At 39.1% G+C, this 25,904-nt stretch overlaps 1 protein-coding gene across 1 annotated transcript in view; it reads left to right on the top strand.

Moving 5' to 3' along the window:
• The window catches only part of nmbr (neuromedin B receptor), an 83,235-nt gene that overhangs the window by 46,208 nt on the left and 11,123 nt on the right, over positions 1–25,904 (top strand). The window contains exons 2-3 of the mRNA XM_038294272.1: positions 87–228; positions 2,703–2,918. Of these exons, the coding sequence (XP_038150200.1) occupies positions 87–228; positions 2,703–2,918 (358 nt within the window). The remainder of the gene's footprint in view (positions 1–86; positions 229–2,702; positions 2,919–25,904) is intronic.

Raw genomic sequence — 25,904 nt, 5'->3', positions numbered from 1 at the left:
CGCTTAAGTGTGTTCATATCAGATATGAGGATCTCATTGTTTGCCTTCTCTTTACATCCATTAATATTTTTCCGTCTGCCTTTCAGGTATAAGGCCATCGTGAACCCGATGGACATTCAGACATCCAGCGCTGTCTTCTGGACATGTCTGAAAGCTGTTTCCATCTGGCTCCTCTCTGTCCTGCTAGCTGTCCCTGAAGCCATTTTCTCACAAGTTGTTTCCATGCAGGTAACACAACCATTATTTTTTACCTTTTTGATGATTTTCAGGGGAGTTACTGGTACTTATTAGATTGTATTGGTTTCCTGTATGCGAGAAGACTTATCTAGGTGTGAGAGCTCTAGAAGATTTAAAATTTGGGGTCTTGTTTCCAAGAAAAGTTTGGCCAAAAAAGTTCCCTTCAGCTACAACCCTCCATGTTTTTAAAATAAGGCAATAAATAAAGGCTTTGGACTAAATCAATCCTCATATACTGTCATCATGGATTCTACATCTGCAGTAGGTGCAGACTTTTGCTTGTAAAAAGGTTGTAAAAACCTATTGTTCAAACACTACCAAATATTATTTAATAGAAAATAGATGTGCACGACTGCAGGTAGAATAACTGTCTAGCGATAGTTTAGAAGCTGCAGTATGGGTAACTAATAGTAAAGCTGCTGCTCCTTCACATACTTAAGGGTTATCAGCAGAGGAGGCAAATCCACACCCTCTCCATTCATTTTCAATTAAACTTGTGCAGTGAGGCGAAAATGCCTTACCTTCCACCAGCTAAGCCACTGGGGAAAATTGATACAATTGAAAATGTAAAGCTTGTACATGTAGACTTGCATACTTGGTCTTAGAATGCAACACTAAATTTTGAGTTTGAATTCTGTTATAATTGTATAATGCCTGGACAGAATCTCGACACCTAATAATTCAACTGACACAAGGAAAAAAAGGATTATAAAGTAGTTTATTAAAAGTAAACTGGTGTTTCTGTAAAACTAACTGATTGGAAGTGCAATCAATATGGTGATTATATATATAACTCCTACTCACTCACCGTGGCCTGTCTCCCTTTCTTTTTCCAAGCTCTGGTCCTCTACCAGAGGCCTGGGAGCTAGAGGATTTGGCACAGTACCTTTGCAGTTCCTAGAACTACACTTTCTGGACAAAGTTAGTTGTGTTATACATATATATACATATGTATATATAGAGAGCATAAAGCTAGAGATTAAATTAACAAATACTGCAGCAAGGGAGAATAGCAATAGAATGAAGCAGAATGATGAAAAGGGGTCCCTGTGTCCTCCAGCAGTCTAAGCCTATAGCAGCATAACTATAGAGATAGCTCAGGATAACCTGAGTCACTCTAACTATAAGCTTTATCAGAAAGGAAAGTTTTAAGCCTAACCATAAAACTAGGCAGGGTGTTTCCCCCGTGGACTAAAACTGATAGTTGGTTCCACAGGAGAGGAGCCTGATAACTAAAAGATCTGCCTCCCATTCTACTTTTAGAAACTCTAGTATTGATTTGCATGTCACATCAATAAATCAATAAATTAGCTCAATTAGATATCTTACAATTAACTGCTAAATAAAGGACAATTCTGTGTTTTAAGGGTTAGTGACAGGACTAAACTAGATCTACATTCTCCTCTAAGAAGATCTTGAGATATCCCAGACGAAACTGAGGAAGACATTTGCAAATCCTATGTTTAGTTTCCCTGTAGAGACAACAAGATCATAAACAAGACCAAGAATGCTTTGACTTAGCAGCTATTACTGCAGTCATGACCTTTACAGCTGTCACCTGACATCATAAAATACTATCTTTTTTTTTTTTTTACATTAAATTAAGCAGATCTACAAGTTCTGCATGATTTAAGTTTGATTGTGTTTGATTCAGTCAGGTAAAATCTAACCTGCTTCAGAATGTGGATTCCATCTCCTCTGATTGTTCTGTTGATTTCACAGCACTTAGCTTGTCTTTGTTGCTGATTGAATCTGCTTTATAAATACAGTGGTTTGAGGTATCATTCAGTTTAAATGGTGTTTGTGTTGTAAACAAGCTGGGCTCCTTTAGCTTTTTTTTTGTGCAAATGTCAAGTACCCCATCTTGTTAATTACAATGTAAAGCCAAAGTGTCATCTGAGCTGTGTGTATCGATGTGTTTTTGCTGGGGGTGTCTCAGTGCCAGAGGAACAGAAAATCGAAGAATCAGTTCAGTGAAGCACACTGAACAGAGTCTGTTTCAATGGGTACTTCATCCCCGGAACCCTTAGAAAGTTGCAATCCTGTTGTGTGTGATTTTCTTCCTGCGGAGAAAAAGTTGACCACCTGACTGCTCCCATAATAGTCACCTCCTTGTGTAAGCGAAGGCTTTCAAAAGTAGAAATGAGACTTTTACGCAAGAATCCTCACACTGTGAGGTGAAAATATTTAGCAAGATGATGGAGACTATTTTTAGGCAGCCATCGCTTTGATTTGTTCATCATGTCAACATTCGTTGAGATCAAACTCCATGTGTCTTTAAACAGCTCATGATAGTATCAGTGGGGTTTCCCATCAGACACTCATTTCCTAACACACCGATACAGTCCTCTATAGTCTAATAACATGACAAATGTCTGAGTTTTTTATTGGTGTCAGTTTTATGATTGCCTCAGTCTCTTCCTCGGTTTTCATTATTCTCTCCCCTTGTTTTCTCGTCTCCATAGAATCACAAGGACAATATGAACGTCACCTTTGTGAACTGCGTGCCCTACCCGCTGTCCAATGAGATGCACCCTAAGATACACTCGGTGATGATCTTCCTGGTTTACTTCCTGATCCCTCTGACCATCATCTCCCTGTACTATTTCCACATTGCCCGCACGCTAATCAAGAGTGCCCACGACATGCCCGGAGAAGTCAGTGAACACACCAAGAGACAGGTACGTTTTTTCAGGATTCACTATCATCTGAAGGAGTCATTACCCAGAAATCGTAATTTTTGTGTTAAAACATGTATGCTGGTGTCAGGCTTCGATTAAAACCTGCTGGAAAATGTGGAGTATAAAAGATGCTTGGTCTGGTCAGCGTGAAAGGCAGTCCTATCCAAAAGGTACATTATTGTCCACGAGGTTGGGGTATTTAGATCTATGAAAATAAAAAGTAATTTTTTATAAATTCTGCCATTATATTTGGAAATGGGTCTTTTTTTTAGCAGTTTTAGCTGATTTTTTTTTTTTTTTTCAAAACCCACAGGACACATTATTTTCCTCTTAGATAGAAAAATTTATATGAGGGCATTAATTACAAATACCAAGTAGGACAGGAGTCGGCAACCCAAATTGTTCAAAGAGCCATATTGGACCAAAAACACAAATTTCTGGAGCTGCAGAAATGTAAAAGTCTTGTCAATGGCCTAAAAAGTTAAAGGGCTCACCTCCTTGCCTAATCCAGGAGGGATGAAAGCCACCTCTTGCCCCCCCCTAATTTTTTTTTAGCCCTACAGTATATTAATCTCAGTGCTCCCGCCCACTTGTTAGAACTGAACAAGCCTCTTGGATGGAAGGAGAAATGTCTTCTAGAAAACATCACATCCAGTTGCCTAGACTGAATTTTTTAGCTAAGTACTAGTTAACACCTCTGTGTTTCTGCAGTTCTGGGTCATGTGATGTGACTCTAGTAGAAGGACAGGAGCTGGTATCTATAACTAAAGCCAGGCTTACACTGTGCAAATTTTTTTTGCCCAATTCGTGAGAGAATTTTTCGATCGGCCCGGCTTTCAGCCTGATCGTGCATTGTGTAGTGTACAGGGGGTAACAAGGCGCGATCAACCTCTCACTATAACCTCCCGATCAGGAATCATAAGGACAAAAGGAGAAAACAAACATGTTTGATTTTCAGTCGACCGTCGTGGGCAAATCGCTCAGTGCACAAAGACTCTTCTTCTTCCTCTCAGACGAAAAAACAGAAGCATGGCGGAGGTGCGAGTGAAATGGAGTTCTTTCTGTAAAACTGACAAACCGTAGCAGCCACGTTTGCTCAGCCACGTCTTCGTCCAAATACGTTGTTGCCTTTTCTTTCTAGGGCTTTCAGCACAAAATTGTACAAATTTCCCAGGCAGCGCGATTCACTCTAGTGAGTTTCATATTCATCTTCTACTCTGGCTCCATTTAGACGAGTCCGAGTAGCGCCATCTCTCTCCAGAGATTAGTCTGACGGGGATTTTAGACGTAGATTGCATCACAGCGTCGTGCTGCATATCGTGAGAACATACATGTTAGGTTAAAAAATGTAGGTTCATAAAAGAGAAACTCAGTCCACACAGAAGAGGGATTTTTAACGGCTTCTGAAGAAGGAGAGAGCTACATTCAGCTACATCTACTCTCTGACTGAGTTCCTCTGCAAAGCCTTTTTATTAGCAGATCATAACACATGGGGTGGGTTACAAAATAGAGTGTTCTTCTGACAAGGCAATTGATCAGGTCATAAGACAAAATGCTCCTCTGATTGAATCACAGAATAGAGTGGTCTTCTGATAACTGTGATTAGCCTTGCATAAACATCAGCAATGTTGTACCTAGTTGCATGACAGTTTGCAGTAAACAGAGTGAAGCATCTCATTTCTCCAATGTTCATATGCACATACATTAACTTTATAATCATCATTGAATAAACCTAACAATACATCATAAGATGTGAACTCATACTGTATGACGAAACCCTGCGGTTTTGTCATACAGTAGCTGTTTGCACCGATTAAAAAAAATTGCAAAGTGTATGCCCGGCTTCAACAGAAATGCTAAATGGAGTTAATAGAAACAATGCTTTTCTAGTCATACTTTCTACTCAAAGAGTTTTATTCTAGCAGCATATTCAGTAATTACACTCCTTGAGGTAGCAGGCCCTGAGTTTTCTGTTCAAAATAAATTTATTGGTCAGCTTTTTATCAGACTATTTACAATGGCAAACTGTTAAAGATTGTTTTTAAGGTGCAAAAATAGCATTCATACAGAGACGGCTAGTATCAGACAGAAACTGAAATGTTAACTTTGACACTCAGGGAAGAGACACAGATTGCTTCTTGTCAATGTTGCTTCAACTTGATGCCTTAGAGTAATTTAAGCCTGGCTAAATACTTGTGATGGTGCTTATTTACTTACTCGGGTTAAAGTTGAAATAATGGATGTCTAAAATATGTTTTCTGCCAACATGCAGAAACATTTCATTGGAAAAGATTGTTTTTCTCTTTGAAGTTAAGACTAACTGGAGTTGGCTCAGCCGCCAAGCTTTCACACCCACAGGGACTCCAGCGGAGGCTTTAGTGGGGCCACCGTGTCAGCCAGAGCGAGTAATCACTTTTCACGAGCTTGATCTTCACGGATAGAGGACGGGTAGGACAGAGGGAGGAGCTGAATTATTAATGGCATCATAGCTGCAGAACACATCAGGTACCATCAGTCAGTCAGCTGCCTCCTGAGACAAAATATGAGAAGAATCTGTGATGGTGACAAAATGTGGGATTTAGTGGCATAAAACTAAGCTACTAATCAAAGAAAATAGTCCCTGATCTGTGGTAGTTGGGGCATTGAGTTAAGAAGCCTGTCTTGGAGGGCGTTTCAGACACATCCCAGTGGGAAGAGGATGCAAAGCTGACCCAGGCTATGGCTGAAAGATTACATTTCAAGGCTGGCTGGGAAATAACTTAAAGTCCCAACAGAAGAGCTGGAAGAGGTAGTTGGGAAAAGGGGTTGTCTGCAGAAATCTATTTAAGATATTTTTTACTACAGTTTTCTCCCTGAAAAAAAAAAAAGATGGATTAACCCATATTAGCATTAGCCAGAAGTTTCTGTAACTGGTACAACCAATAAACCAACATTGTTTGGATGATGAAAACAGCAGTGTTTGCCCTCACTCTCTTTATGGATTAAGGATAATTTATCTGGCTCACTTTTTTCCGTTCTCCTGTATTTGTTTTGTGGTAATACAAAACAAATCAGTAGAAAAGCATCATGCTTTGACAGTAGCAGTGGCGCCTGGTGAAAATATTTTTGCTGGGGCTGATATAGCCTAGTGTATGTCTCCAACTAATCCAGAATAAGAATTCAAATAAACGATTGGACAATAAATACAATTTAACAGTAATGATTTAATTTACTATATAATAACAGTAACAGTGATGATTTTGGTCACAATAACCATGACATGAAATTTTCATATCCTACAACAGGGATGTTCTTCTGACAAACGGGTAGATAAATAAGAATCTCACCGAATTTGGGGGAAGCTGCATCTTACTCGTTACATTTGCCATTGTCCCTCTAATTGTCTGCACCTGCGCTTGGGTGCAGAAGCCTGTTAAAGGGCAGTATTTTCAGAGCCCCAAGGCCATAAAATTCTGAGACGCTGATTGGCCATTAAATTATTAAATTGACCTAGCAATAGTACATGATTGGCAGATTCTCTGCACATGTGGGAAAGTCTGATCAGAGCCCCAAGACAGAGACGGTAGGAGTCTGTCTGTGGAAATCCACAAATGAATGAGAGTAGATAGGGAAATGTAGTTTATATAATTTGTTTTGCTTATAGGTACACACTCTAGAGAGTAAAACTGACATTTATGAGCTAATTTGTAAAACTATATTTTACGTTTCTCTCTTCTTATCAGGGAGGGTGGTGCCCCAGCGCCCCCTATGGGCCGGCCGCCACCGGACAGTAGCACTAAATGATGCACACAGGTTGTCGAGACTCCACTGTGAAAGATGCACTGGCTGTGTTATCTGACTCGAAGATTTCAGGCTTTTGAAATGTAAGACTCTATAGATCCTTTTCCAAAAGTCGAGGCATTTTAATTTGTTTAACGTGGGTAATGGGAATTCTTAGGAATTTGTTAGCACGCTATCTGATTCCTCTGAAAGCCACAGAACATTCAGCCTGAGAGAAACTGCATTATACCTTCAATCCAGCAGTGGGCAGTAATAATAGCACCCAACTATTTTTGCGTTTACGTTCACTGCGAGCTAGCAATAAGCAAATTGCATAAAAACGTAAAAAAACTGACATTGAATTTATTTTACTAACCTGCATCTGACCAGAGTTGTTATTTTCTAACATCATGATTCATTTAAAATAATAATTTAAAACAGATTTTCCTTGTATTATAATAGTGATTAGGCAAGTTTCTGACATCTCCAGCACAAACAGAAAAAAAATTTTTAATCAAAATTCTATATATTAAAGTTATCACACATGTACAAGGAATTATAACCTAGACTTTATAATCATAAGAAGTAAAAGTTGTAGACAGTGGATTCAACTATGTAAGGACTTTAAAACTAATTTTCACAAGTCGATAGAAAGAATCCAACTCACACTCTCTCTTGCAGTTCTGCCAGCACTGCCACTATATAAAAATATATGAAAAGTAGCATCATAATCTTGAAGAACTGACTACACAGATGAATTTTGAAGTGCATTTCCCTGCTTAAAAAAACCTTAATCCTTTAAAAAGCTAGACCAAAAAATAGTTGTCAGATAATTTGCTTTTCTAAAACCTTTCTAAACCAGAATAGTCATTGAAATTTTTGAAAAATGACAAATATAGATTTTTATCAAATCTAATTAGACACGTTAACAGTATCATTTGTGATGCATAGGAATTGTTGTGCAATTTATTCTACATTTTATTGTTCATTACATGTGTCTGACTGTATAAGTTGTGTTTTTCAAAAGAAAAATATCACACTGATGATGTAGAGGTCTCAAATACCCATGTTTCAAAAATGATGCAGTGGCTGTTAAAGAAATAAAATTATTGTTCTATGTTAGGATAATCAAAGGGTAATGAAAAACTGACTGATCAACTTTATGGCAGCAGTTAGATGGGATATCCTTTTACACAGCGGCAACACTGCCCTGAATGCAGGGGACTCTGCTGCTGTCTATACAAAAGTAAGCCAAGGCAAATTTATTCATATAGCACAATTAAGTACAAGGACACTTCAAAAAGGTTTACATGAAAATAGATGAAAAATAAAAGCAGAATAGAAGTAAAAAAAAAAAAGAGAACATGATAAAAGTAGGTAATAAAACAAATAACAATTCGACCACAACGTTAAACTAATAATATACAAGTTAACTGTTTAAATTTAACAGTCAAAGTTTGACTTATAAGAACTCTGGCTTTTAGCCCTTTTATAGTCGTCTTGGAGTTTGTTCAAGAGAAGTAGGCTTTATTTTAATAAAATTATTGCACAGATAACATTTGGAGATGTGCATTAAGCTTGAAACCTTGCTAAAACAATGTACACTAAAGGCTGATTTATACTTCGAAACTAGGTCATCTGCGTAGGTGTCGTAGTGGAACGCAAAGACGTCCCCTCCCGCTCCGCAGACATTCTGGTGCACCTCTCCCAAATTGTAGGTGACAGTGGAGGCCTCTGATTGGTCAAATCTACATCCGCTTGTCGGCTTGTTTTGTTTGTATGACCACAAAAAAAGCCTGCAGCAGAGAAACTGTGTTCTTTCGTCTCTGGTGCTCCAATCGTCAAGACTTTGGAATCTCAAAGGTCTCCTGTAAATTCGAAGAGAAATGTTGCAGAATTATATGTTTTGCGATATTCAGAAATTAGCCACCAGGTCTACTTAGTGTTTGGTTGGTCTGCAGATTATTGACCTGGCCTTTGGCTTTTCATCATGTTGTCTCCCAGGTGTGAATCTTAGGAGAGATTCATTTTAAATAGTTTGAGAGTCTGTGATGTAAGAACTTTGTCCCCAAGAACAGTTGGGGACAGGATCACACATCCGTGAAAGTTTTTTTTTTTTTTTTCTTTAACGACCGACCCTTTCACAATCATAGACAGTTTTCATATATTACAGGCTAACGATGGAACCAAACAACCTGCTCGTCAGCTTCAATTTGCATGTTTCCAAGCAATACAAGGCCATGTCTATATAAAGCCTTAAACTCACTGCGGATCCAGACATTTGAATTGAGAAACCTTCCTGGAGGGGAAGCGAAACGTCTTCAAACCTTGCAAACCAAGTCCAGTGGATTGCTTTTAAGCTTTTATGGAAGGACTATGACCTGGATGACTGAGAATCTTCATCAGCACCCTGTCAAAGTGCCTTATGGGAGAGTTTTGTGAGCGGGGGTTTGCAGAAGCTTGGAAAGGAGAGTCTTAGTGCTACTATTGTTGTTCCTAAAGTGCTTTGTAAGTAGTTAAAGGGTTATATCTTAGTGTACAGGGATCCAGTGCTGGTTGAAAATCCTCCTGAGTTTTTAAGAGACTCCAGCAACAAGGGTTATGTCTAAGACCACCTCCTCTGTTGTAAACCCTCCCAAAGCTCTCGATTTACCAATCGATCTACGTTCCCACCCTCACCTATGGTCATGAGACCTGGGTAATGACTGAAAGAATAAGATTGTGAATACAAGTCGCCGAAATGAGTTTCCTTTGCAGGGTGGCTGGGCGCACCCTTCGAGATGGGGGGAGGAGCTTGGAGTAGATTTGTTGCTCCTCCACGTCGAAAAGAGCCAGCTGAGGTGGCCTCCTGGTCGCCTCCCTCAGGAGGTGTTCCAGACATTTCCCATTGGGAGGAGGCCTCGTGGAAGGCCTAGGACACGCTGGAGGGACTATGTCTCTGAGCTGGCCTGGTGTCGCCTCAGGGTCCCCCCGGAGCAGATGGAAGAAGTGTGTGTGGATCGGGAACCGGCTCTGGATAAAGCTGAAGAAAATGGTGTTTACAGAAATATATCATCATATTTATGAAGAAATAAAGAAAAGCTAAGACGAATACAAAGTCTGCTCATAGCTCTGTTTAAATAAAGTAAAAAAAAACACCCATGTAACTTTGCTCCTCCGTACCTAAAGGAAACGCCCACTTTATTAAATTAAACATAAATTCTGTAACTTCTTATAGCACCAAGATTGCCCATTACAACTGAAATATCTTCTTAATCACTTCATAACAGAACTTCATCCCTCTCCCTTATCAGTATGCTTTATAGGGGACGTTTCACAGCAGATATTTTCAATTCCTCATTTGTTAGTTCTCCTAGTTCTACTTTTTTACCGGGCTATTCTGTCCTCCTCAGCCTGTCCCTACGGCAGGGTCACATCTCCCTCCTTCTTTTCATCTGAATTCATCTTCTCTATGCCTTCCTGCTGCTTCATTCACACTTGTGATACAAACTGAATATGTTATTTTGATCAATTTGGCTGTGCCCAGTTAGGGGCTTTTTATCCATTTTTCTCCTAAGCATTTCTGTTTAGTTTTTTTTCTGGTTTACTATTAATTTCCACAACCAGAAATTCCAAATGCTGGTCCCCCTTCAATCCCCGGAAATATTTAAAGTGAGTTTGGAAAGGAGGGTCCAAACTTTTAGATGTGACCATTGCCTTACACATCTGAAATGAAATGGCTAAGTAGTCCTGTTTCTCTGACTGTGACTAACTGGATGTGCTCTCTTCATCCTCTGGCATGGGAGCTGGCTCGGAGCTCGTCTGTCTGGCTGTGTGTTTCCTGGGCGAGGCCGCCTTTACAGTTGCTTTTTGTATCTTTGCTTCTGTCTACTTGAACCCCAGTCGGCCTCAGCAGATGGCTCTTACACTGAGCCTGGTTCTGCTGGAGGTTTCTTCCTGTTAAAAGGGAGTTTTTTTCTCTCCACTGTCGCTACAAGCATGCTTAGTGTGAGTGATTGCCTTTGAGTCAACAATTCGATGCAATCAGCTGGTTTTCCTTAGATAAAACACTTTTAACCAATTTGACTGGATGATCTAGGGAACTGTTAAGTGCCATGAAATGATGTGTTGTGAATTGGCGCTATGGATATCAACTTAATTGAATTGAATTGAATTAAACCAGTTCAGTAGAAGCTGTGAAGCTTTGTAGAGATCTGCTTATGAGTTCATAGAGGAACTAGCTGTGTTTAAAGATGGATGCACCAAAAAGTTTTATGTATACCGACCCTCCAGGACTAGAGTTTAATACCAGAAATCTTGTCCAAAGAGGAAAAGTCAAAGATCTCTGAACTTCAACCCTAAATTACTGTGATGTCTCATTCACTTATTTCTGGCTCATATGTAAAAAGGCGACTATTTAAGCAGACACATTTTGATGTTGTCGTTGCTACTTCTCTGTATAATTCAGTGTAATATTGTTTAAAATCAGGAACTGTTTTAACTTTCATAGGCTGACCCAGCTGTCTGATGAATTTCTTACAGTATGTTGTTGCTCACACTTGGACCACAATCGCAGTCGACGGTTTTTCTGCAGAAGAACTTGGGAATAAATCGTCTTCCACAGGGAGTGATGATGATGAAATATTACAGGTTGAGATGGAAAGTAAAGAGGCTGTTTGGACTGCTGCTTTACAGCAGAGGAAAAAAAAAACAAACTATACTGACTTTTAGTTTCATGGAGAGCGGGAGTAATGCAGAAGATGTAGGATTAGATGGTGTCTAAATTCTCTAAAGCATACAACACTCAATCCATATTCAATTCCAGCTGACAGCTGTGAGGTAGTTTGGTTGAGGATCAGCAAGGTGAACAAAAAAAAAACAGCATCAGCCACCGGTTCCAGATTCCTCTGAGGATTTTTTTTAGCACTTTTCACTCTAACAAGCATCTCCCTGAGCTTCCAAGAACTCAGTGCTTGTATAACAAATTGGCGCAACACCTGCACTTGAGTGGACCAAGCCACAATTAAATAGGGAGAAAAAAAGAAAGCCTAAACAGAGAATTATTATGCAATTATGCAAAATAAACAATGTGATACAAGATAACTCTAAAATTTACTTTAAAGAAAAACAACAAAGCATTACTCCAAAGGAAACCCTCTAAATGATAAAACCCAGCAAGGTTATCAATGACATCATCTAGCAGGAAATACTGGGACAAACTATGGTGAATAAAAAGGAAAACAAATTCCATGAATATACTTTGAAACTAAATACACAAGTTCAACCAATAATCCAGAAGTAGTAGCTTTAACCTAAACATATAAATAGATGGAAACTGCAACATAATGCTAACACAAACAAACCCGGGATAATAAGTGAATCAAAGTTGCAAACTAATGTTTACATTTATGCATTATGAATCAGAAATAATAATAAGGGACACGCGGTGAACACAAACTGAACCACTTTGTCACAACAGCAATGTTTCTTTTTGCTCAGCCTTTAAGGTAAACTTTATTTAGTCAAAAGCATCTTAATGAGTGAAACAGACGGTTTGGGAAACTATCCAGGTGTCTCCCATGTTACCCAGGGTATGAGCAATACTCTATAAATCATAACTGGACATCAGAGAAGAATGTTGCAATATTTTTGGAATTTCTTGTCTGTCAAGCTTTAAGGTGTTTAACAGTTAAATTCAATTGAGACTCTTGAGTTTTCAAGTCTTTTTTTAAGCAAATACTTGTCCAACTGGAGGGGATTGAGAAGGAAGTAGACAGGGCTCAACTCTTCTCAATAATAAATGAACTTTATTGATCTCAAATTGGAGAAAATGTACCTCTGCATTTAACCCATCCCCCTGGGGAGCAGTGTGGGGTTTAGGCTTTTGCTCAGGAACCCAGAGTGCAGGCTGTGGGGATCTAATCAGGTATTTGCAACCTTCTCAAAGCACAAGCACACTGCTCTAACCCCTAGGCCAACACTCTCCATCATAATTTTTATTACTTTAATTCCCAGATGAAGTATGCAACAGCAAATTTATCTGCAGCAGCAACAAGTTGAAGACCTTGCAAGCTAACAAAGCAAAATGTGTTTTTAATTGAATTAATTGCAATGAATTAAACAAAAACCTTAATTATCTTTCAGCTAAATCTCATATTAACATTTTAAACAGCAAAATAGTGCTTTAAACTATTTAACCCACATGTTGAAACAAAATCACTATTAGAATGAATCCAAACAACTTGAAGCAGCATCAAATCAACTCGAACTTCAATAGTCCTATTAAATACACCTAACCTATTTTTGCACTACAATGCAAATAAGTTTTAAAGAACTACTCCAAATTTCTAAGCATTTTTAAATTTAATTTACTAGAACTGAGGTTCTTACTCACTGGTGCATGTCTACACTTCACTCCCACATTGAATCAAACAATATTTCCCCCTTCTTGTAAAACCCAAGCAGTGTCACAAGCCACATGTGCAGCCCCCTACTGTCTGAACCAGGTAGATAAAAAGGATCAAAGATGATTAAACAAACATTTTTGTCCGTTCTGCCATTCGACTCAACAGTTATCATTTGGCCTCTCAACTACAAAAGCCAGTTTAAAAGCCTGTCAATCTCTCTTCCCCACCTCATTATTATTACCCACAAATCTCTTGATTACCGGTATTGCACCATGTTTTGTGCCTCATGGGTCACAGAATAGGCTGTGTCACTGGTTCCGGTCTACTGTTCAACTCATCTGGCCCAGATAAGTCGTGCCTCTTTATGTGATATGGAAAGATGAACAAACAGCTGTTCTAAAAGCTGCTCTGCCTCTGCAGGGGGATGGACTTAGAGCACTGGTTAGCAGTGCTCCTCAGCAAGGAAAGTCACTATTGGCTGTTATAAAAGGTCCTGCATGACATCTTCTTTCAATGCTTTCAATGCTTTTATCCAGCTGTAAAGGGGAGATCGGCGTCGGCAAGACAGAGAGTGGTAAAAATGTTATCTTAACAGGGGTTGAAGTTAAGGACTTTTACCACTTGCCCAAAGGCCAAGTGACTTGACATTTCATTTGCCCAGAAACAACTTTTACTTGCCCAGTATAATGTATGATAAATATAGTTCCTAATATTAATTTTTGTATATATATCAATGAAACATGTTTGTTTTTTAAATGTTTTTTGTAATTCGGTATATTTTAAGTTTACAGGTGGAGGATGGGTGGTAGGTGATGGGTGAAATGGATGTTAGGTGGATAGTAGAAGGTGGCTAATGGGTGAAATGGATGCTAGGTGGAGGGTGGGTGGTAGGTGATGGGTGAAATGGATGTTAGGTGAAAAGTGGAAGATGGGTGAAGGGTAAAAGTGGATGTTTAGTGAATGAATGAGTATGGGTGGTGGGTAAAGAGGATCTCCGATGCTAAGTGGGTGGTGGGTGAAATGGGTGGAGGGTAAAATAGGTGGTGGGTGTGTTAGTGTACTTACATTTTTTTTGCCTTGTTGTTGTTTTTTAGCCTGCCAAGTCGAAAAAAATGTGTCTGATTCGCGCCAATTCCCGGACAAAAATCACGGCATCTGGCAGAAAATCACCCGGCTTTTTCAAATCACGCGAGAATGTGTACAAAACAACAAAAATGGCGCCGGCAACGCTTCTGGGTTGTTTTCATGGAATCTCGGTAATTTTAAAGTAATTTTGTGTGATAAATATTTTTTTTTTTTGTGAAATTTGTACTCTCCCAACAATAAAAACTACAGTACTTGCCCCTGGAGATCGGGCGATGGTTAACATCGAGCCCTGCTTAATATGTTTAAATTAAATATGAAATTTATTAAATAGTTTTTAGTATTCAATAATACTTTATGTGGCATATGACATCAAATACAACGTAAAGGCATTCAGCAAAGACAAAACGAGGGATGATGCTGTGCATGACTCAGATGTTGAATGGGATTCATTTTAGTGCAGCACTTTCAAGGAAAAAAGAAAAATAAATTACGCCTAGTGCTTTTGAGGTAGGAGTTAGTCATAAACTCAGAAAAGTTGGTATTTTTACCTCTTAACATCCACCTCATTTTGGGTAATCCTCGCCTATTTGCATACCCAAATGATAAAGCAAATAACTTAGGAATTATAAGCCCAAATTACATGTGCAATACATTATTTGAAAACTAACACCCTCTAGTTTCTGAATATATAAATTCAGAAACTACTCACCCAAATACATTTGGGTGAGTAGAACACAGACCAACCTGCATCAGTTCAAACATGACTCAAAGTTGTTTTTTAAATTCTCGAAATGATAGGTCTTTGTTGAACAGCAGCAATAAAGACATTGTTGAGAAAAAGCAGGTTTCATTCTAACAGTTCCAGAGCTGTGGGGTTTGGAACTTTTGGTGTCAGCTTGGAGCTGCGCGCAATGGCTCCACCTGCTGGTAAAAAGTTTACAGCTGGAATTTTATGCGTTCTGAATTATTACCCCCACTTAATGTCCACCGGGTCGCCGGCAACCTGGTGGGTTTTAAGAGGTTAATGTCGTTGCCAAACTATCCAAAACCACTGAATGAGGTTGCCAGAGCTGTAGTTAGTTGCCGTGATGAAAAAAAGTTTCTCGAGGAGTCTAAAAAGTTGCTAAATCTAAGTCTGCAACAGTTTTGACTGAAAAAGAGCATCTCAGCTGTTCAACTCAGCTCCATGTTAGAGTTATATCCAGTCCCTGAGTAATGCAAGACAAACTATCAAAAGAGTTGAGAATTTTCACTTGTCATGCATCTGCTGCACCTGTAGTCACAGTGCAACTTGGCTTATCGGCAGATATAAGTTCAAAACTCACTCCTAAACGTGCCTCTAAATGGTGATAACATGGAAACTAATCTCCCCATTCGGATTCGGTGCACTTTTATTTTTCAGAGGGGACCGCTAGATTTTGAGATTATAGACTGCAAATCATGAGGCAAAGTTGTGACTGAACAATGGCACAGTTGGTATCCCTGCTGTTTAAAAAATACAGAGGGAGAGAGAGATACAGAGAGAGGGAAAGAGATTTTCTTGGTTTTTAGTGATTCTCCAGTTCAAATGTGTGTGTGATTCTCGGGCAACGAGGTTGTGTGATTCGTTGCATTTCTTATCTCAGGGAGTGTAATGAATGAGCTCTGCTCTCAGATAAAAAAGGCGCCTTGTTCAGTATTAATGCTGGCGCTCGCGGTTAGTGCAGCAATTGTTGTGTGACCCTTGTGAGATGTGAAGATTTGGGCAGCATGTGTGGAGGTTTTCTCATTTAGGAGTGAAGTGATGGAATCGCTGCCCCCACGAGAAACCATCAATGAATTTAAATATAATGAGATGAATTACACGCCACACAATGTGCAACGACAGGCCGAACAGAGGGAGAAAGAAATGGAAGAGGGAATGATTTAACACAGGAGATTGAATGTCTGACTTTAGGTTGAATGAAAATCCTTCCTCTGTCACCTGGATAATTACCTCCCTATTGCAATTCACTGATATTGGTGACTTGGATGACATAGTCCAAATAATTGAGACTAAGATGGCCATTCATGGATTAATATATCATAGTAATAAAAACACACTAATTTAGAATTCTGAAATTTATACGGTTTTTAAATTTCAATGGGACTTTTCTCGTTAAGTAAGAATGATATATACAAAATCTATGTTTAGTTTAGGTTCGATTTCAGAGGCTGTGCCCTCTAAGGACCCAGTCTACCTGGACTGGGTCCTTGGAGGGCATTGAAAGTAAAGAGGCCGGAAGAGTTTTGGCTATGGATTAAAACAGGTCCAGCCTTCTTCAGCTTTCACCGCTTCTATTGCCTAGCAACCGTGACAGTTAACACAAAAAGCAGGCAAAGAATGGATGCTGAACTTCTACCTACTGTTCTGGGTGCTAATTCCATTTTTTAGGATTGTCTCAGACCTTTTTCCTCTGAGCATGTAGCAGGCGGTTCACTTGGATTCGCAATGAATCCTGGGATACCCAAGGCTACATGGGATTAAACCGGACCGTCCTTTAAAACGGGCAACAAGAGAGCTGCATTTCGCGGCTGAATAACGAGGAGCCTTCCATTCCAAACAGGCCTCGGCGCCGGTCTATGACGTATTCGGCCAATGATTCTGGCCTTCGGAGGATGCAGCCCCAGAATTCGAACTCAGCAATGATGTCATTTTAAGGTTTTCAAAAACTGGAATGTTTTTGGGAGTGATGATCTCACCACTCCTTTTCACATCTCTCACTTTACATACTGTACAAAACCAGAAGTGATTTTCCAACAGAGGTTGTCTCAGGTATTCGGTTCAAATATGGTGTAAGTTCACAACATGTCGTCTCAAGGCACTTTACAGAGACAAAGCAATAAAATCAAACAGGCTTGTGGTTTTCTAGTGTAACTTTTCTGCTCAAATATAATTACATGAAAGAGTTTTGGATGTTTTCTTGATCTCCAATGTTTATTATAAAGAGGAAACGTCTTCATTATTTTTAAATACTTTCATCTTCTACATCAGGCATCCCCAACCTCGGTCTTGCAGGTTTTAGAGGTTTCTCTGCTTTAGCACAGCTGATTATAATGATTGCAGTAGACCAAAAGCCTGTTAATCAGCTTTCAATTAAAATCAGCTGTGCTGGAGCAGAGAAACCTCTAAAACCTGCAGGACAGAGGGTCTCGAGGACCAAGGTTGGAGATCCCTGTTCTACATGATATTATATGGGGAATCCTGCAGTTTTATTTCTTGAAAAGCATTTTCTTATTCCTCACATTTATTTTAGATGAGCCAAACTCCCTCAATCTGAGGATAACTGCTGCAGCTCCACTCCTCTATGGGGGCCTCATCTAAAATCGTTTTTTACATCCCCACAGTCCAATGCAGCCATGAGCAATCATAATACAAAGGAATGTGTCACAATGTTCCAATCAGACCAGATCTAAACCTATTGGAAAGAAGAGTAGAGCAAAATCCTTTCCCGAAAAGGCAAGAAACTGATTAACACAGAAAATCTGGAGTGAGAGTTTTTGCTACAAAACTAAACATCATTCTGTTGGAATCAGAAATAAATTTTTTAGTCTTAACATATTTAATTTAAGATTTTTCATCAAAGTTGCATAAACTTGAAAAAAGACCCACAAGACTGATCGTACCGAGGAATAACTTGTTCTTAATCATTTAGAACTACGAGCCTCTTCTACATCTGATAATCGTCACATTAGGTTATAAAACCAGATTTTATGAACGACGCTTTCAATGTTATTATGATGATAGTGAGAGATCGAAGGAAAAAGTGCTGTAATTGAACTTCAGGGCTGTGGAGTGCCGGATATTACATCTTCCCCCCCTCAGGTGTCCTCTAGGACAGAAACACTGTGACAGCTCAGAGACATGACAGAAAATTACATCACCACAGTTTCAGCGAATCAATGCTCCATCTTTTCTAAAAATATCATCACCTCCAAACTACAGTACAATGGGAACAACTTCAGCCTGATCTCGGATTAGGTTTTATTTTATAACATTATCAAGCTAAAAATACACCAACAAAGCATTGTTGTAGAATAGAATAGAATAGAATAGAATAGAATAGAAAGTCCCTTTATTGTCCCACAATGGGGAAATTCTGGTGTTTACAGCAGCAAAAAGATTATAGAAAAATGGTCACACAAATGTGGACCTTAGAAAAATGTATAAGAATAACATAATAGTAAAGATTTAAAAGATAAACAATAAAATACTGTACTTTAAAGTGTTTTAACATGACATAACAATACATGTTTTTCATAATATATTTAGCATAATATTGTTTTATTTATTAGTGGTGGATGATGAGGCGGATCAATACATAAAAAATATAAAAGAAGAAAAGAAAGAAATAGAAAAATACTGAAAAGGTAAATTCATTTTAAAATTCCAAGAGTATCATTAAATTGTTAATTTGCTGTTATTTTTGCAAAAGAAAATAAAAGGATTTCAACTGATGAAAAAATCCTAAATTTTCTTAAAAATTTGAGTATTACGTCAGATCATTAAAATTTTTAAGTTAAAAACAGGAAAGCAGGTTTACAAAAATTTGACTTATATCGGCAGTTTTGTTTACTCTGGCAGTTTTTACACAATCCCACATTTAAGTTAGATATTTAACAGTGATTTTTCATATGGCGGAATTATTAATATTATTATTATTAATATTATTATTAACGAGTGTGAGAATGCAACATAAACTAGAATTTTATATTTTCAAATGTAAAAAAAAAACACACATCAAAACTAATCAAAACGGGGGCATTAAATCTGCTTCCACGCTGTGTGTCTCCTGCTGCAGCTTCGGTTTCATATCATCTCAAACTACTGAGAATTTCCACCTAAACTATTATTTAATGCCAGTACATTTTAGCTCATAATAAGAAATATCTACGTGTGATTTATGAAATGTTCCTAAAATCTAAGTTTTTTTTAAAGTTTTAAAATCAATGGGGAGTGGTGGCCTAGTGGTTAGGGCATACAGTAGAGCTTGGAATCCTAACCTCACACTGCTCCCTGGACGCCCCACAATGGCCGCCCACTGCTCTCCAACGGGATGGGTTAAATGCAGAGGTAAATTTCTCCAATGAGAGATCAATAAAGTTCATTTAAATGAAATAAATAATGCTTGCATCAAAGTGTTAGTAATTATCAATCATCCAGGTTTAAAAAAATTAACCTTATTTTGATGTATCAATGAAAATGTATAGGACTAACATTACACTACCCCGTGGAAGCCTACCAATCCAGGATAGTTTTCTAAAGGAGGGGTTATACTTCTGCAACCACACACATCAAATGTCGCTTGCGTCTGGTCGCGAATAGGGGTGTAAATCACATCCATCATGGCGATTCGATTCAGTATCGATTTCCTGACCCAACGATTCGATTATTTTCAATACTCAAGAATACACCACGATACGATTCGATTAAATTTTTTTTTTATTATTTTTATTTTTTTTTACACCTTACAGGCTAAACAAAGTTACAAGTTTGAAATAAATCAATGAAAGCTGTAATAGCATTATGCATTTTCTTTAGAAACAACAGCAAATAACAGAAGTAGAAAAGTTGCATCAAAAAATACTGCAGAAATACTGCACAATATCAGTGTAATGAGTTCAATGCAATACCTCGGCTCCAGAGAAACTGTCCAACATATTTTTTTAGAATGTAATAAATATACTCAGGAAATAGAGATGTTGCGTAGAGAGTTAGACAGGAATAAAAATAAACTAGATATAAGGGAATTGTTTCAAAGGTCATCTGGGGATGTAGTTTTTGGGAGTATTTTTAATTTTCTAAGAAGAACGGGTATTTTAGGGAGAATATAATAGTTTGTCTGGTCCATACTCCATTCTGGAAGGTGGCGGTAATGCACCTATAAGTTGTTTGCCAACCGCCATTAAAAAAAAAAAAGAAGAAGAAGAAGGCTCCAGAGTGTCCATCACCGCCCCCTTGAGAGACGCTCCGCTGCTCTCTCCCAAATTGTAGCTGAACGCAAACAGTGCAGCAGACAGGAGGCCGGCTTGTTTTGTTTCTATGACCGAAATTGCGGAAAACAACTCGTGAAGTTTGACCTGCTAGAAGAGCGAGGTGCGCGAGAACGCTGGGACCCTTTTTCCACCTGGATCTCCGCTCTTTTTGGCCCTCATGTCCCTCCGTCGTCGGACTAAACTCGCCCCCACTTCCTCACCGCCTCGGCCGTATCTAGACCCACAGTGTGTAGCTCAGACCACACTTCAATACTGAGCATAATTTAAAAATGTCTGTGTCAAGCTCACTGCAACACACTGCTGTAAGAGTATAACCAGGAAGCGCGGTAGGAGGGCAAAATAGGTTTCGCAGCACCGCAGCACGGGAGGGAGAATTACGCCAAGGAGCAAATGGATAAAAATAGACCGGAGGAAAAAAAAAAAACGTTGGTCTGGAATTTCTAGGGATGCACAGCAGTTTCGCGCCAAAGCTCAAGGGGGAGCCTATTTAATGACTCACTAGAACCTATAAATTGGCCTTTAGATGCTAGAAATCTATAACACCTTTAACAAAGAAAGAAAAATGTAAAATGAAAATCTTTACAAATTGCATTGTAATGCAAAATATTGTAACTACAGGATTTAAATGAGCTTTATGAAAGTTTTTGTTCTAGTTCTTAGAGTAGCAGCCATTCAAAATGGCCCTTCCGAGTCAAAAGCCACACGAATGGCAGCTGAATGGCAGCAAAATCCCCTCCAACTTCCAGCCACTGGCCTTCTCATGGGCATGCATATTTTTTTGGTGTGACTCCACCCTTTCACTGAAATACAGGGTCTGACCAGGAGATGATGCTTTTCTTTAGATCTTAATGTTAACAAACCATGAGAGAAATAATATTTTAGATGTTTAAAAAGGAATTGTTTGGGACTAATCAAGGACCAGCCAAGGGCCAATTATGGAAAATGGGGAAATTCTGAATAATTACAACTGTAGTTTGTGTAATGTTAACTTTAGAGAAACTGAAATATATCAGTTTGCTTCAACATTTATATGATAAATTCTGGCAGAAAGGAATTTAATTTTCTTTGCAACATAACTCTTGTTGCAAATCATTCAGCTTAAGTAGGTGGATGGTTGGAAGTGTCTTTACTTCATTATAACATTTTAATTCTGAAGACTGGCTCATCTTCATTTGCTTCCAACAGAAGGCAGCTGCTGTTTTATGATTCCACAGATGCTGCAAAGACAGAGCGTTTCTGACTGAGTCAAAAGAAAGTAGAGAAGAGAGAGATGTGCTGCAGGCGACTGAGGTAAATGTTGACAAAGGAATGATGGAAATGTAGAGGATGATGATAGACAGAGGAGAGGATGAATGAGATGAAGGGCTGACATGAGAGAAAATGATGGAGAGACAGAAGGCAGAGAAATTATTGACATAAAACGAGGAAAATGAGATAAGAGTAAAAAAAAAAGCAGAGAAGATCAGACATTTGCTGTTTTATTTAATGCAATTACTACATAATCAGTTGAGAACTGGCATCTAAAACATGAAACAAAGCTACTCTAAAACCCTTGATTTCAGTTTAATGGGAATAAACTTGAACTATTATATTTTAACCAAAGAAAGAACATTCTAAAGTCATGGTATGTCCCTACACCATAGCAGTAAAGCCTCACCTTGGCATCGCATGACTTTGTAAAATGATATCTGTGGAAAATGTTTTTTCTGAGGATGTTTTATTTTTGTGGTTTTCTCCGGATAAAAACCTTGAGACAAAAATAGTGTCAAAACAAGAAAAGGTCCTGAGGATTTCCAGACTATTAGTTTTCGGCAGTACACTGCTGTGCTGTTTGCCCACCTTCAAACACACCAACCGTCAGACTGTAAGTCATACCCTGCTGGGGGGGTTTATCCCAGCGGAGAAGCTCCATGACCTCTATTCCAGAAATAGAAACTTATCGCTCATGATATTTTCATCCCAACAGGCCAAATATATGATTATGAAAGCTACAGATGGACCTCATTTAGACACACTTCAGTCTATACAAAACCCTGAGTAACAAACATGAACCAAAGGATTTTGGCTTTTAATGACTTATGGAGATTTATGGAAATAAAAAGCATGGATGGACGGACTGAAGGGTTGGGAATTGATGAGATTTTTACGATTCCGATTCCCTTATCGATTCAGTGAAACGATTCGATCCCTTATCAATTGTCTTATAAATTCTGCAAAACAATGAACTTGGTAAGTGCACGGTGACATTCGTCTACCTTCGCCTGGGAAGTTCTATTTCTGCCTGCCTCGTTGAAAACAGAAGGCAGTGAAAAGGAGTTGCCAGCCTCTGATTCATGGCCTCTGGATGGCAGATGATTGATGGATGGGCAGATGATGATGGATGGATGGATGGATGGATGGATGGATGGATGGATGGATGGATGGATGGATGGATGGATGGATGGATGGATGAATGGATGGATGGATGGATGGATGGATGGATGGGCAGATGATGATGGATGGGCAGATGATGGATGGATGGATGGATGGATGGGCAGATGATGGATGGATGGATAGAAGGAATGACGTATAATGGGTAGATGGGTGATGGGATTCTGATGGCTACCTTCTGCCAAGACCTACAGCATGCACTGGGGCGGTTCCTAGTCGAGTGTCAAACGGTTGGGATGAGAATCTGCTACTCCAAGTCCGAGGCCATTATTCTTAAAAAAGGTGAAAATAGGTGGCTTGACCCCCTCATGTTGTGAAAAGAGTTTCTACATCAAGTGGAGAAGTTTAAGTATGTTGGGGTCCTGTTCACGAGGGAGGGGGAGACTGGAGCAGGTGATTAATAGACGGATCGATGTGGCTGCTGCTATAATGCAGAGACTGATCGGTCTGATGTCGTTTAAAGAGAAAAAAGGCAAAACTCTCAATTTGCAACTCTCTGTCTTTGCTCCTACCTATGGTCATGAAATCTGGATTAAAAACGAAGCCACGATAAACCTGATACCACGGACTGAAATTAGCTTTTTTGGCTGAGCTTGGTCCTTTGGAAGGGGCTTGTAGTAGAGCTACAATTCCTTTTTTTAACATTAATATTTGTACTAAAATATTGTCATGATTTGTGGACATTGTTAAAGATAGGCTCAATGATAATTATCCTAATAACATAAAGATCTAAAGAGCAGCGTGTTCTCCCTGTAATTCAGTGAAAGGGTGGAGTCAGAGTGAAAAAATATGCCAGAAGGGGTCGCTCCAGTGGTTGGAAGTTGGCTGCCATTCGTCTCCCTGCTTGACTGGGAAGGGCCATTTTGAATGGCTGCTGCTGTATATTTCTATTAGGAAACAAGTTTATAAGTGACAATGTTAAATCAGGACATCACAAACCCCCCACCAAAAAGAAACAACCCTTAAAGCAAGGAGTCTGCTCCAAATACATCTATTGTTAGAATGGTTACCATTACTACTGTATGATGTATGAATAGTAAGTGAATCCTAAGCGGAGCTGCCAATTTGCTACTACATTGGTGGCCTTTGGGCATCACAATTACGAGCACGGCTTTGAAATGGAAAGGCTTTCAATTTTTAAAGGCGAATGTGACATTTACATTTTTACAATCAGTTATAGGGCTGATTCTGTTTGGAAATTGGCTCCTTCATTTCAATTTTGATTAGACGTACTTAAGCACATTTTAAGGGAATTTTATATTTCTGAGCACCCTGTGGTTGTGGCTGTAATGTGTATGTCTCAGGGTGACTGTTAAATAACCAACCTGTCAATCAGCGTTTGTCATGGTGTTTTTATGGGATCTGACCCACATGCAGAAAACCACTCAGATAAACTAGAGTAAAAGTTTAGCAGGTTTATTAGAAGTCCAAAATGGGTACGATTCAGGTGAACTCAGAGAGCTGGTGAACTGGAAGTTATGCGGAGAAAGGTTTCTTCCTAGAATCCAGCCAGTGTGGGTTTTTTCCAGAGGGGCTCGTTGGACGGCGGACAGGTTTTGGTTAGGTTGGTTCCTGAGGAGCAATGGAGCGGACTGCCACTTAGATTTCCAGGAGTACTTGAACGGGGCGTGTGGAGATAAATCCCCTGCTCAGTGTGAAGCTCAGACAAATCCTTCCAGGGGGGAGAAGGCCAAAAAATCCAGTATGCAGGATGACTTCCTGCCAAAAGGCAAAAGACAAAACAGTTAAAGACAAAGACTCAATTAGACTCAGCTAAACTCAGCTTGGCTAGAGTACCCAAAACTGGCAAACATTCTGCCATTGAGGTAGTGACAGTCCGTCGCTCAAATACTCCTCAGTGATGAGCCAACTAGCCGCAGGTGTGCAGGAGGACCAACGGGGACAGGGTACCACCTGGTGGTGGGGGGAGAGAAGAACACCAAAAAAACACAACCCACACAAACTGGATTCCTAACAGCGCTTACCAAAAAAGGGTTAGTTAGATGTTGAACTGGCACAGAGACACATGGTTCCCTCATGTCCCTTTTTGATAAACCAGAAAATGGTTCATCCATCTCCATGTACCAGCATTTCCGAACACCCTCCCCTTCGTGATTCACTCAGTGAATCACGAATTCACTTCGTGATTCACTCATCGTGATTCACTCAGGGCCATCTATACAGCCCATTTAAGATGTTTGTCTGCCGTTAAATTACTTGACGATGACATTCCTCTCCATCTCTTGGAGGCTGCTGAGCAGGAAATGCATAGGATAAATTAATATATGAAATGAGAGAAATCTAAATTTTCCAACCACAGCAGCCATTAGATCCAGGTGTCCTGAAGCAAGGACACATCTAGAACATGCAGTGCAGTGGGCCCCTACACACCTTTTCCACCGGATTAATCATCTCATTTGAGTCGTTTTGAATCAAAATGTCCCTTTAAGAATAAATAAAGCTTCTACTGTATGCTCCCCAGCGCACAGACAGGGACCAGTTTCCATGACCTAAACTGAGAAATATTTACAGGTTACATCCATTAGGCTTCTCCCCTATTTTTTTTTGTGTCACGATGCTGTTAGAGGATAAATGTGGTTCAGTTTCATCATTTAGGTTTAAACCATTAAAGCTCAAATAAGCCAGACAGGAAGTCAGACAGTCAGATATTTCATAATAAGAGCACACTTATCTGGTGAGTTGATGAAGAATATAATCAGTTTGAATGGTGGTACAGGATAAAGCTGTTTGGTAGACCCAATTCCTAAGCTTTGGAATAAATTAAATCATAAACCACTATGATGATCATATAAACAATACTATGCACATAAGATGAACTTTATTATCTTATTCAAAGTGATTCAGGAGCGACGTCAACTAAAGGTGTACCTTTAGCAAAATATTGTCAGGAAGGATGCATAAGCAGAAAAACATGATGAATTACTGCAAATAAAATGTGATAAAATGCAACAATCTAAAGCAGATAAAATAATAAACACACAGAAGATGTGTGCTGCCAATTCCCCTCTGCCAGTTGATCGCTGCAGTAAGTGCTCGTTACATTCCAGGATAGCGCTGAAAGCCGAGGGAATGTGTTTATCTGCTCGTTTTTGCCAGATTAAACTGCTGTGTCAGAAACAGATGAAGTATTATAATAACCAGAATGGGTAGCAAACATAATTACTTACCATTGATTGATGGGAGTGCTTTATTTTAGATCATATTTTTATATAGCATTAAATCTTCTGATATAAAAGGTAGATGAAAACTGAAGCAAACCTGAGGGGTTTCTCCTAATCCAGCCTCTCAG

Source organism: Cyprinodon tularosa, unplaced genomic scaffold, assembly GCF_016077235.1.
Source record: "Cyprinodon tularosa strain WSP-4 unplaced genomic scaffold, ASM1607723v1 ctg338, whole genome shotgun sequence".
Classification (NCBI taxonomy): Eukaryota; Metazoa; Chordata; class Actinopteri; order Cyprinodontiformes; family Cyprinodontidae; genus Cyprinodon; species Cyprinodon tularosa.
This window is presented reverse-complemented; position numbering and strand designations above follow the sequence as displayed.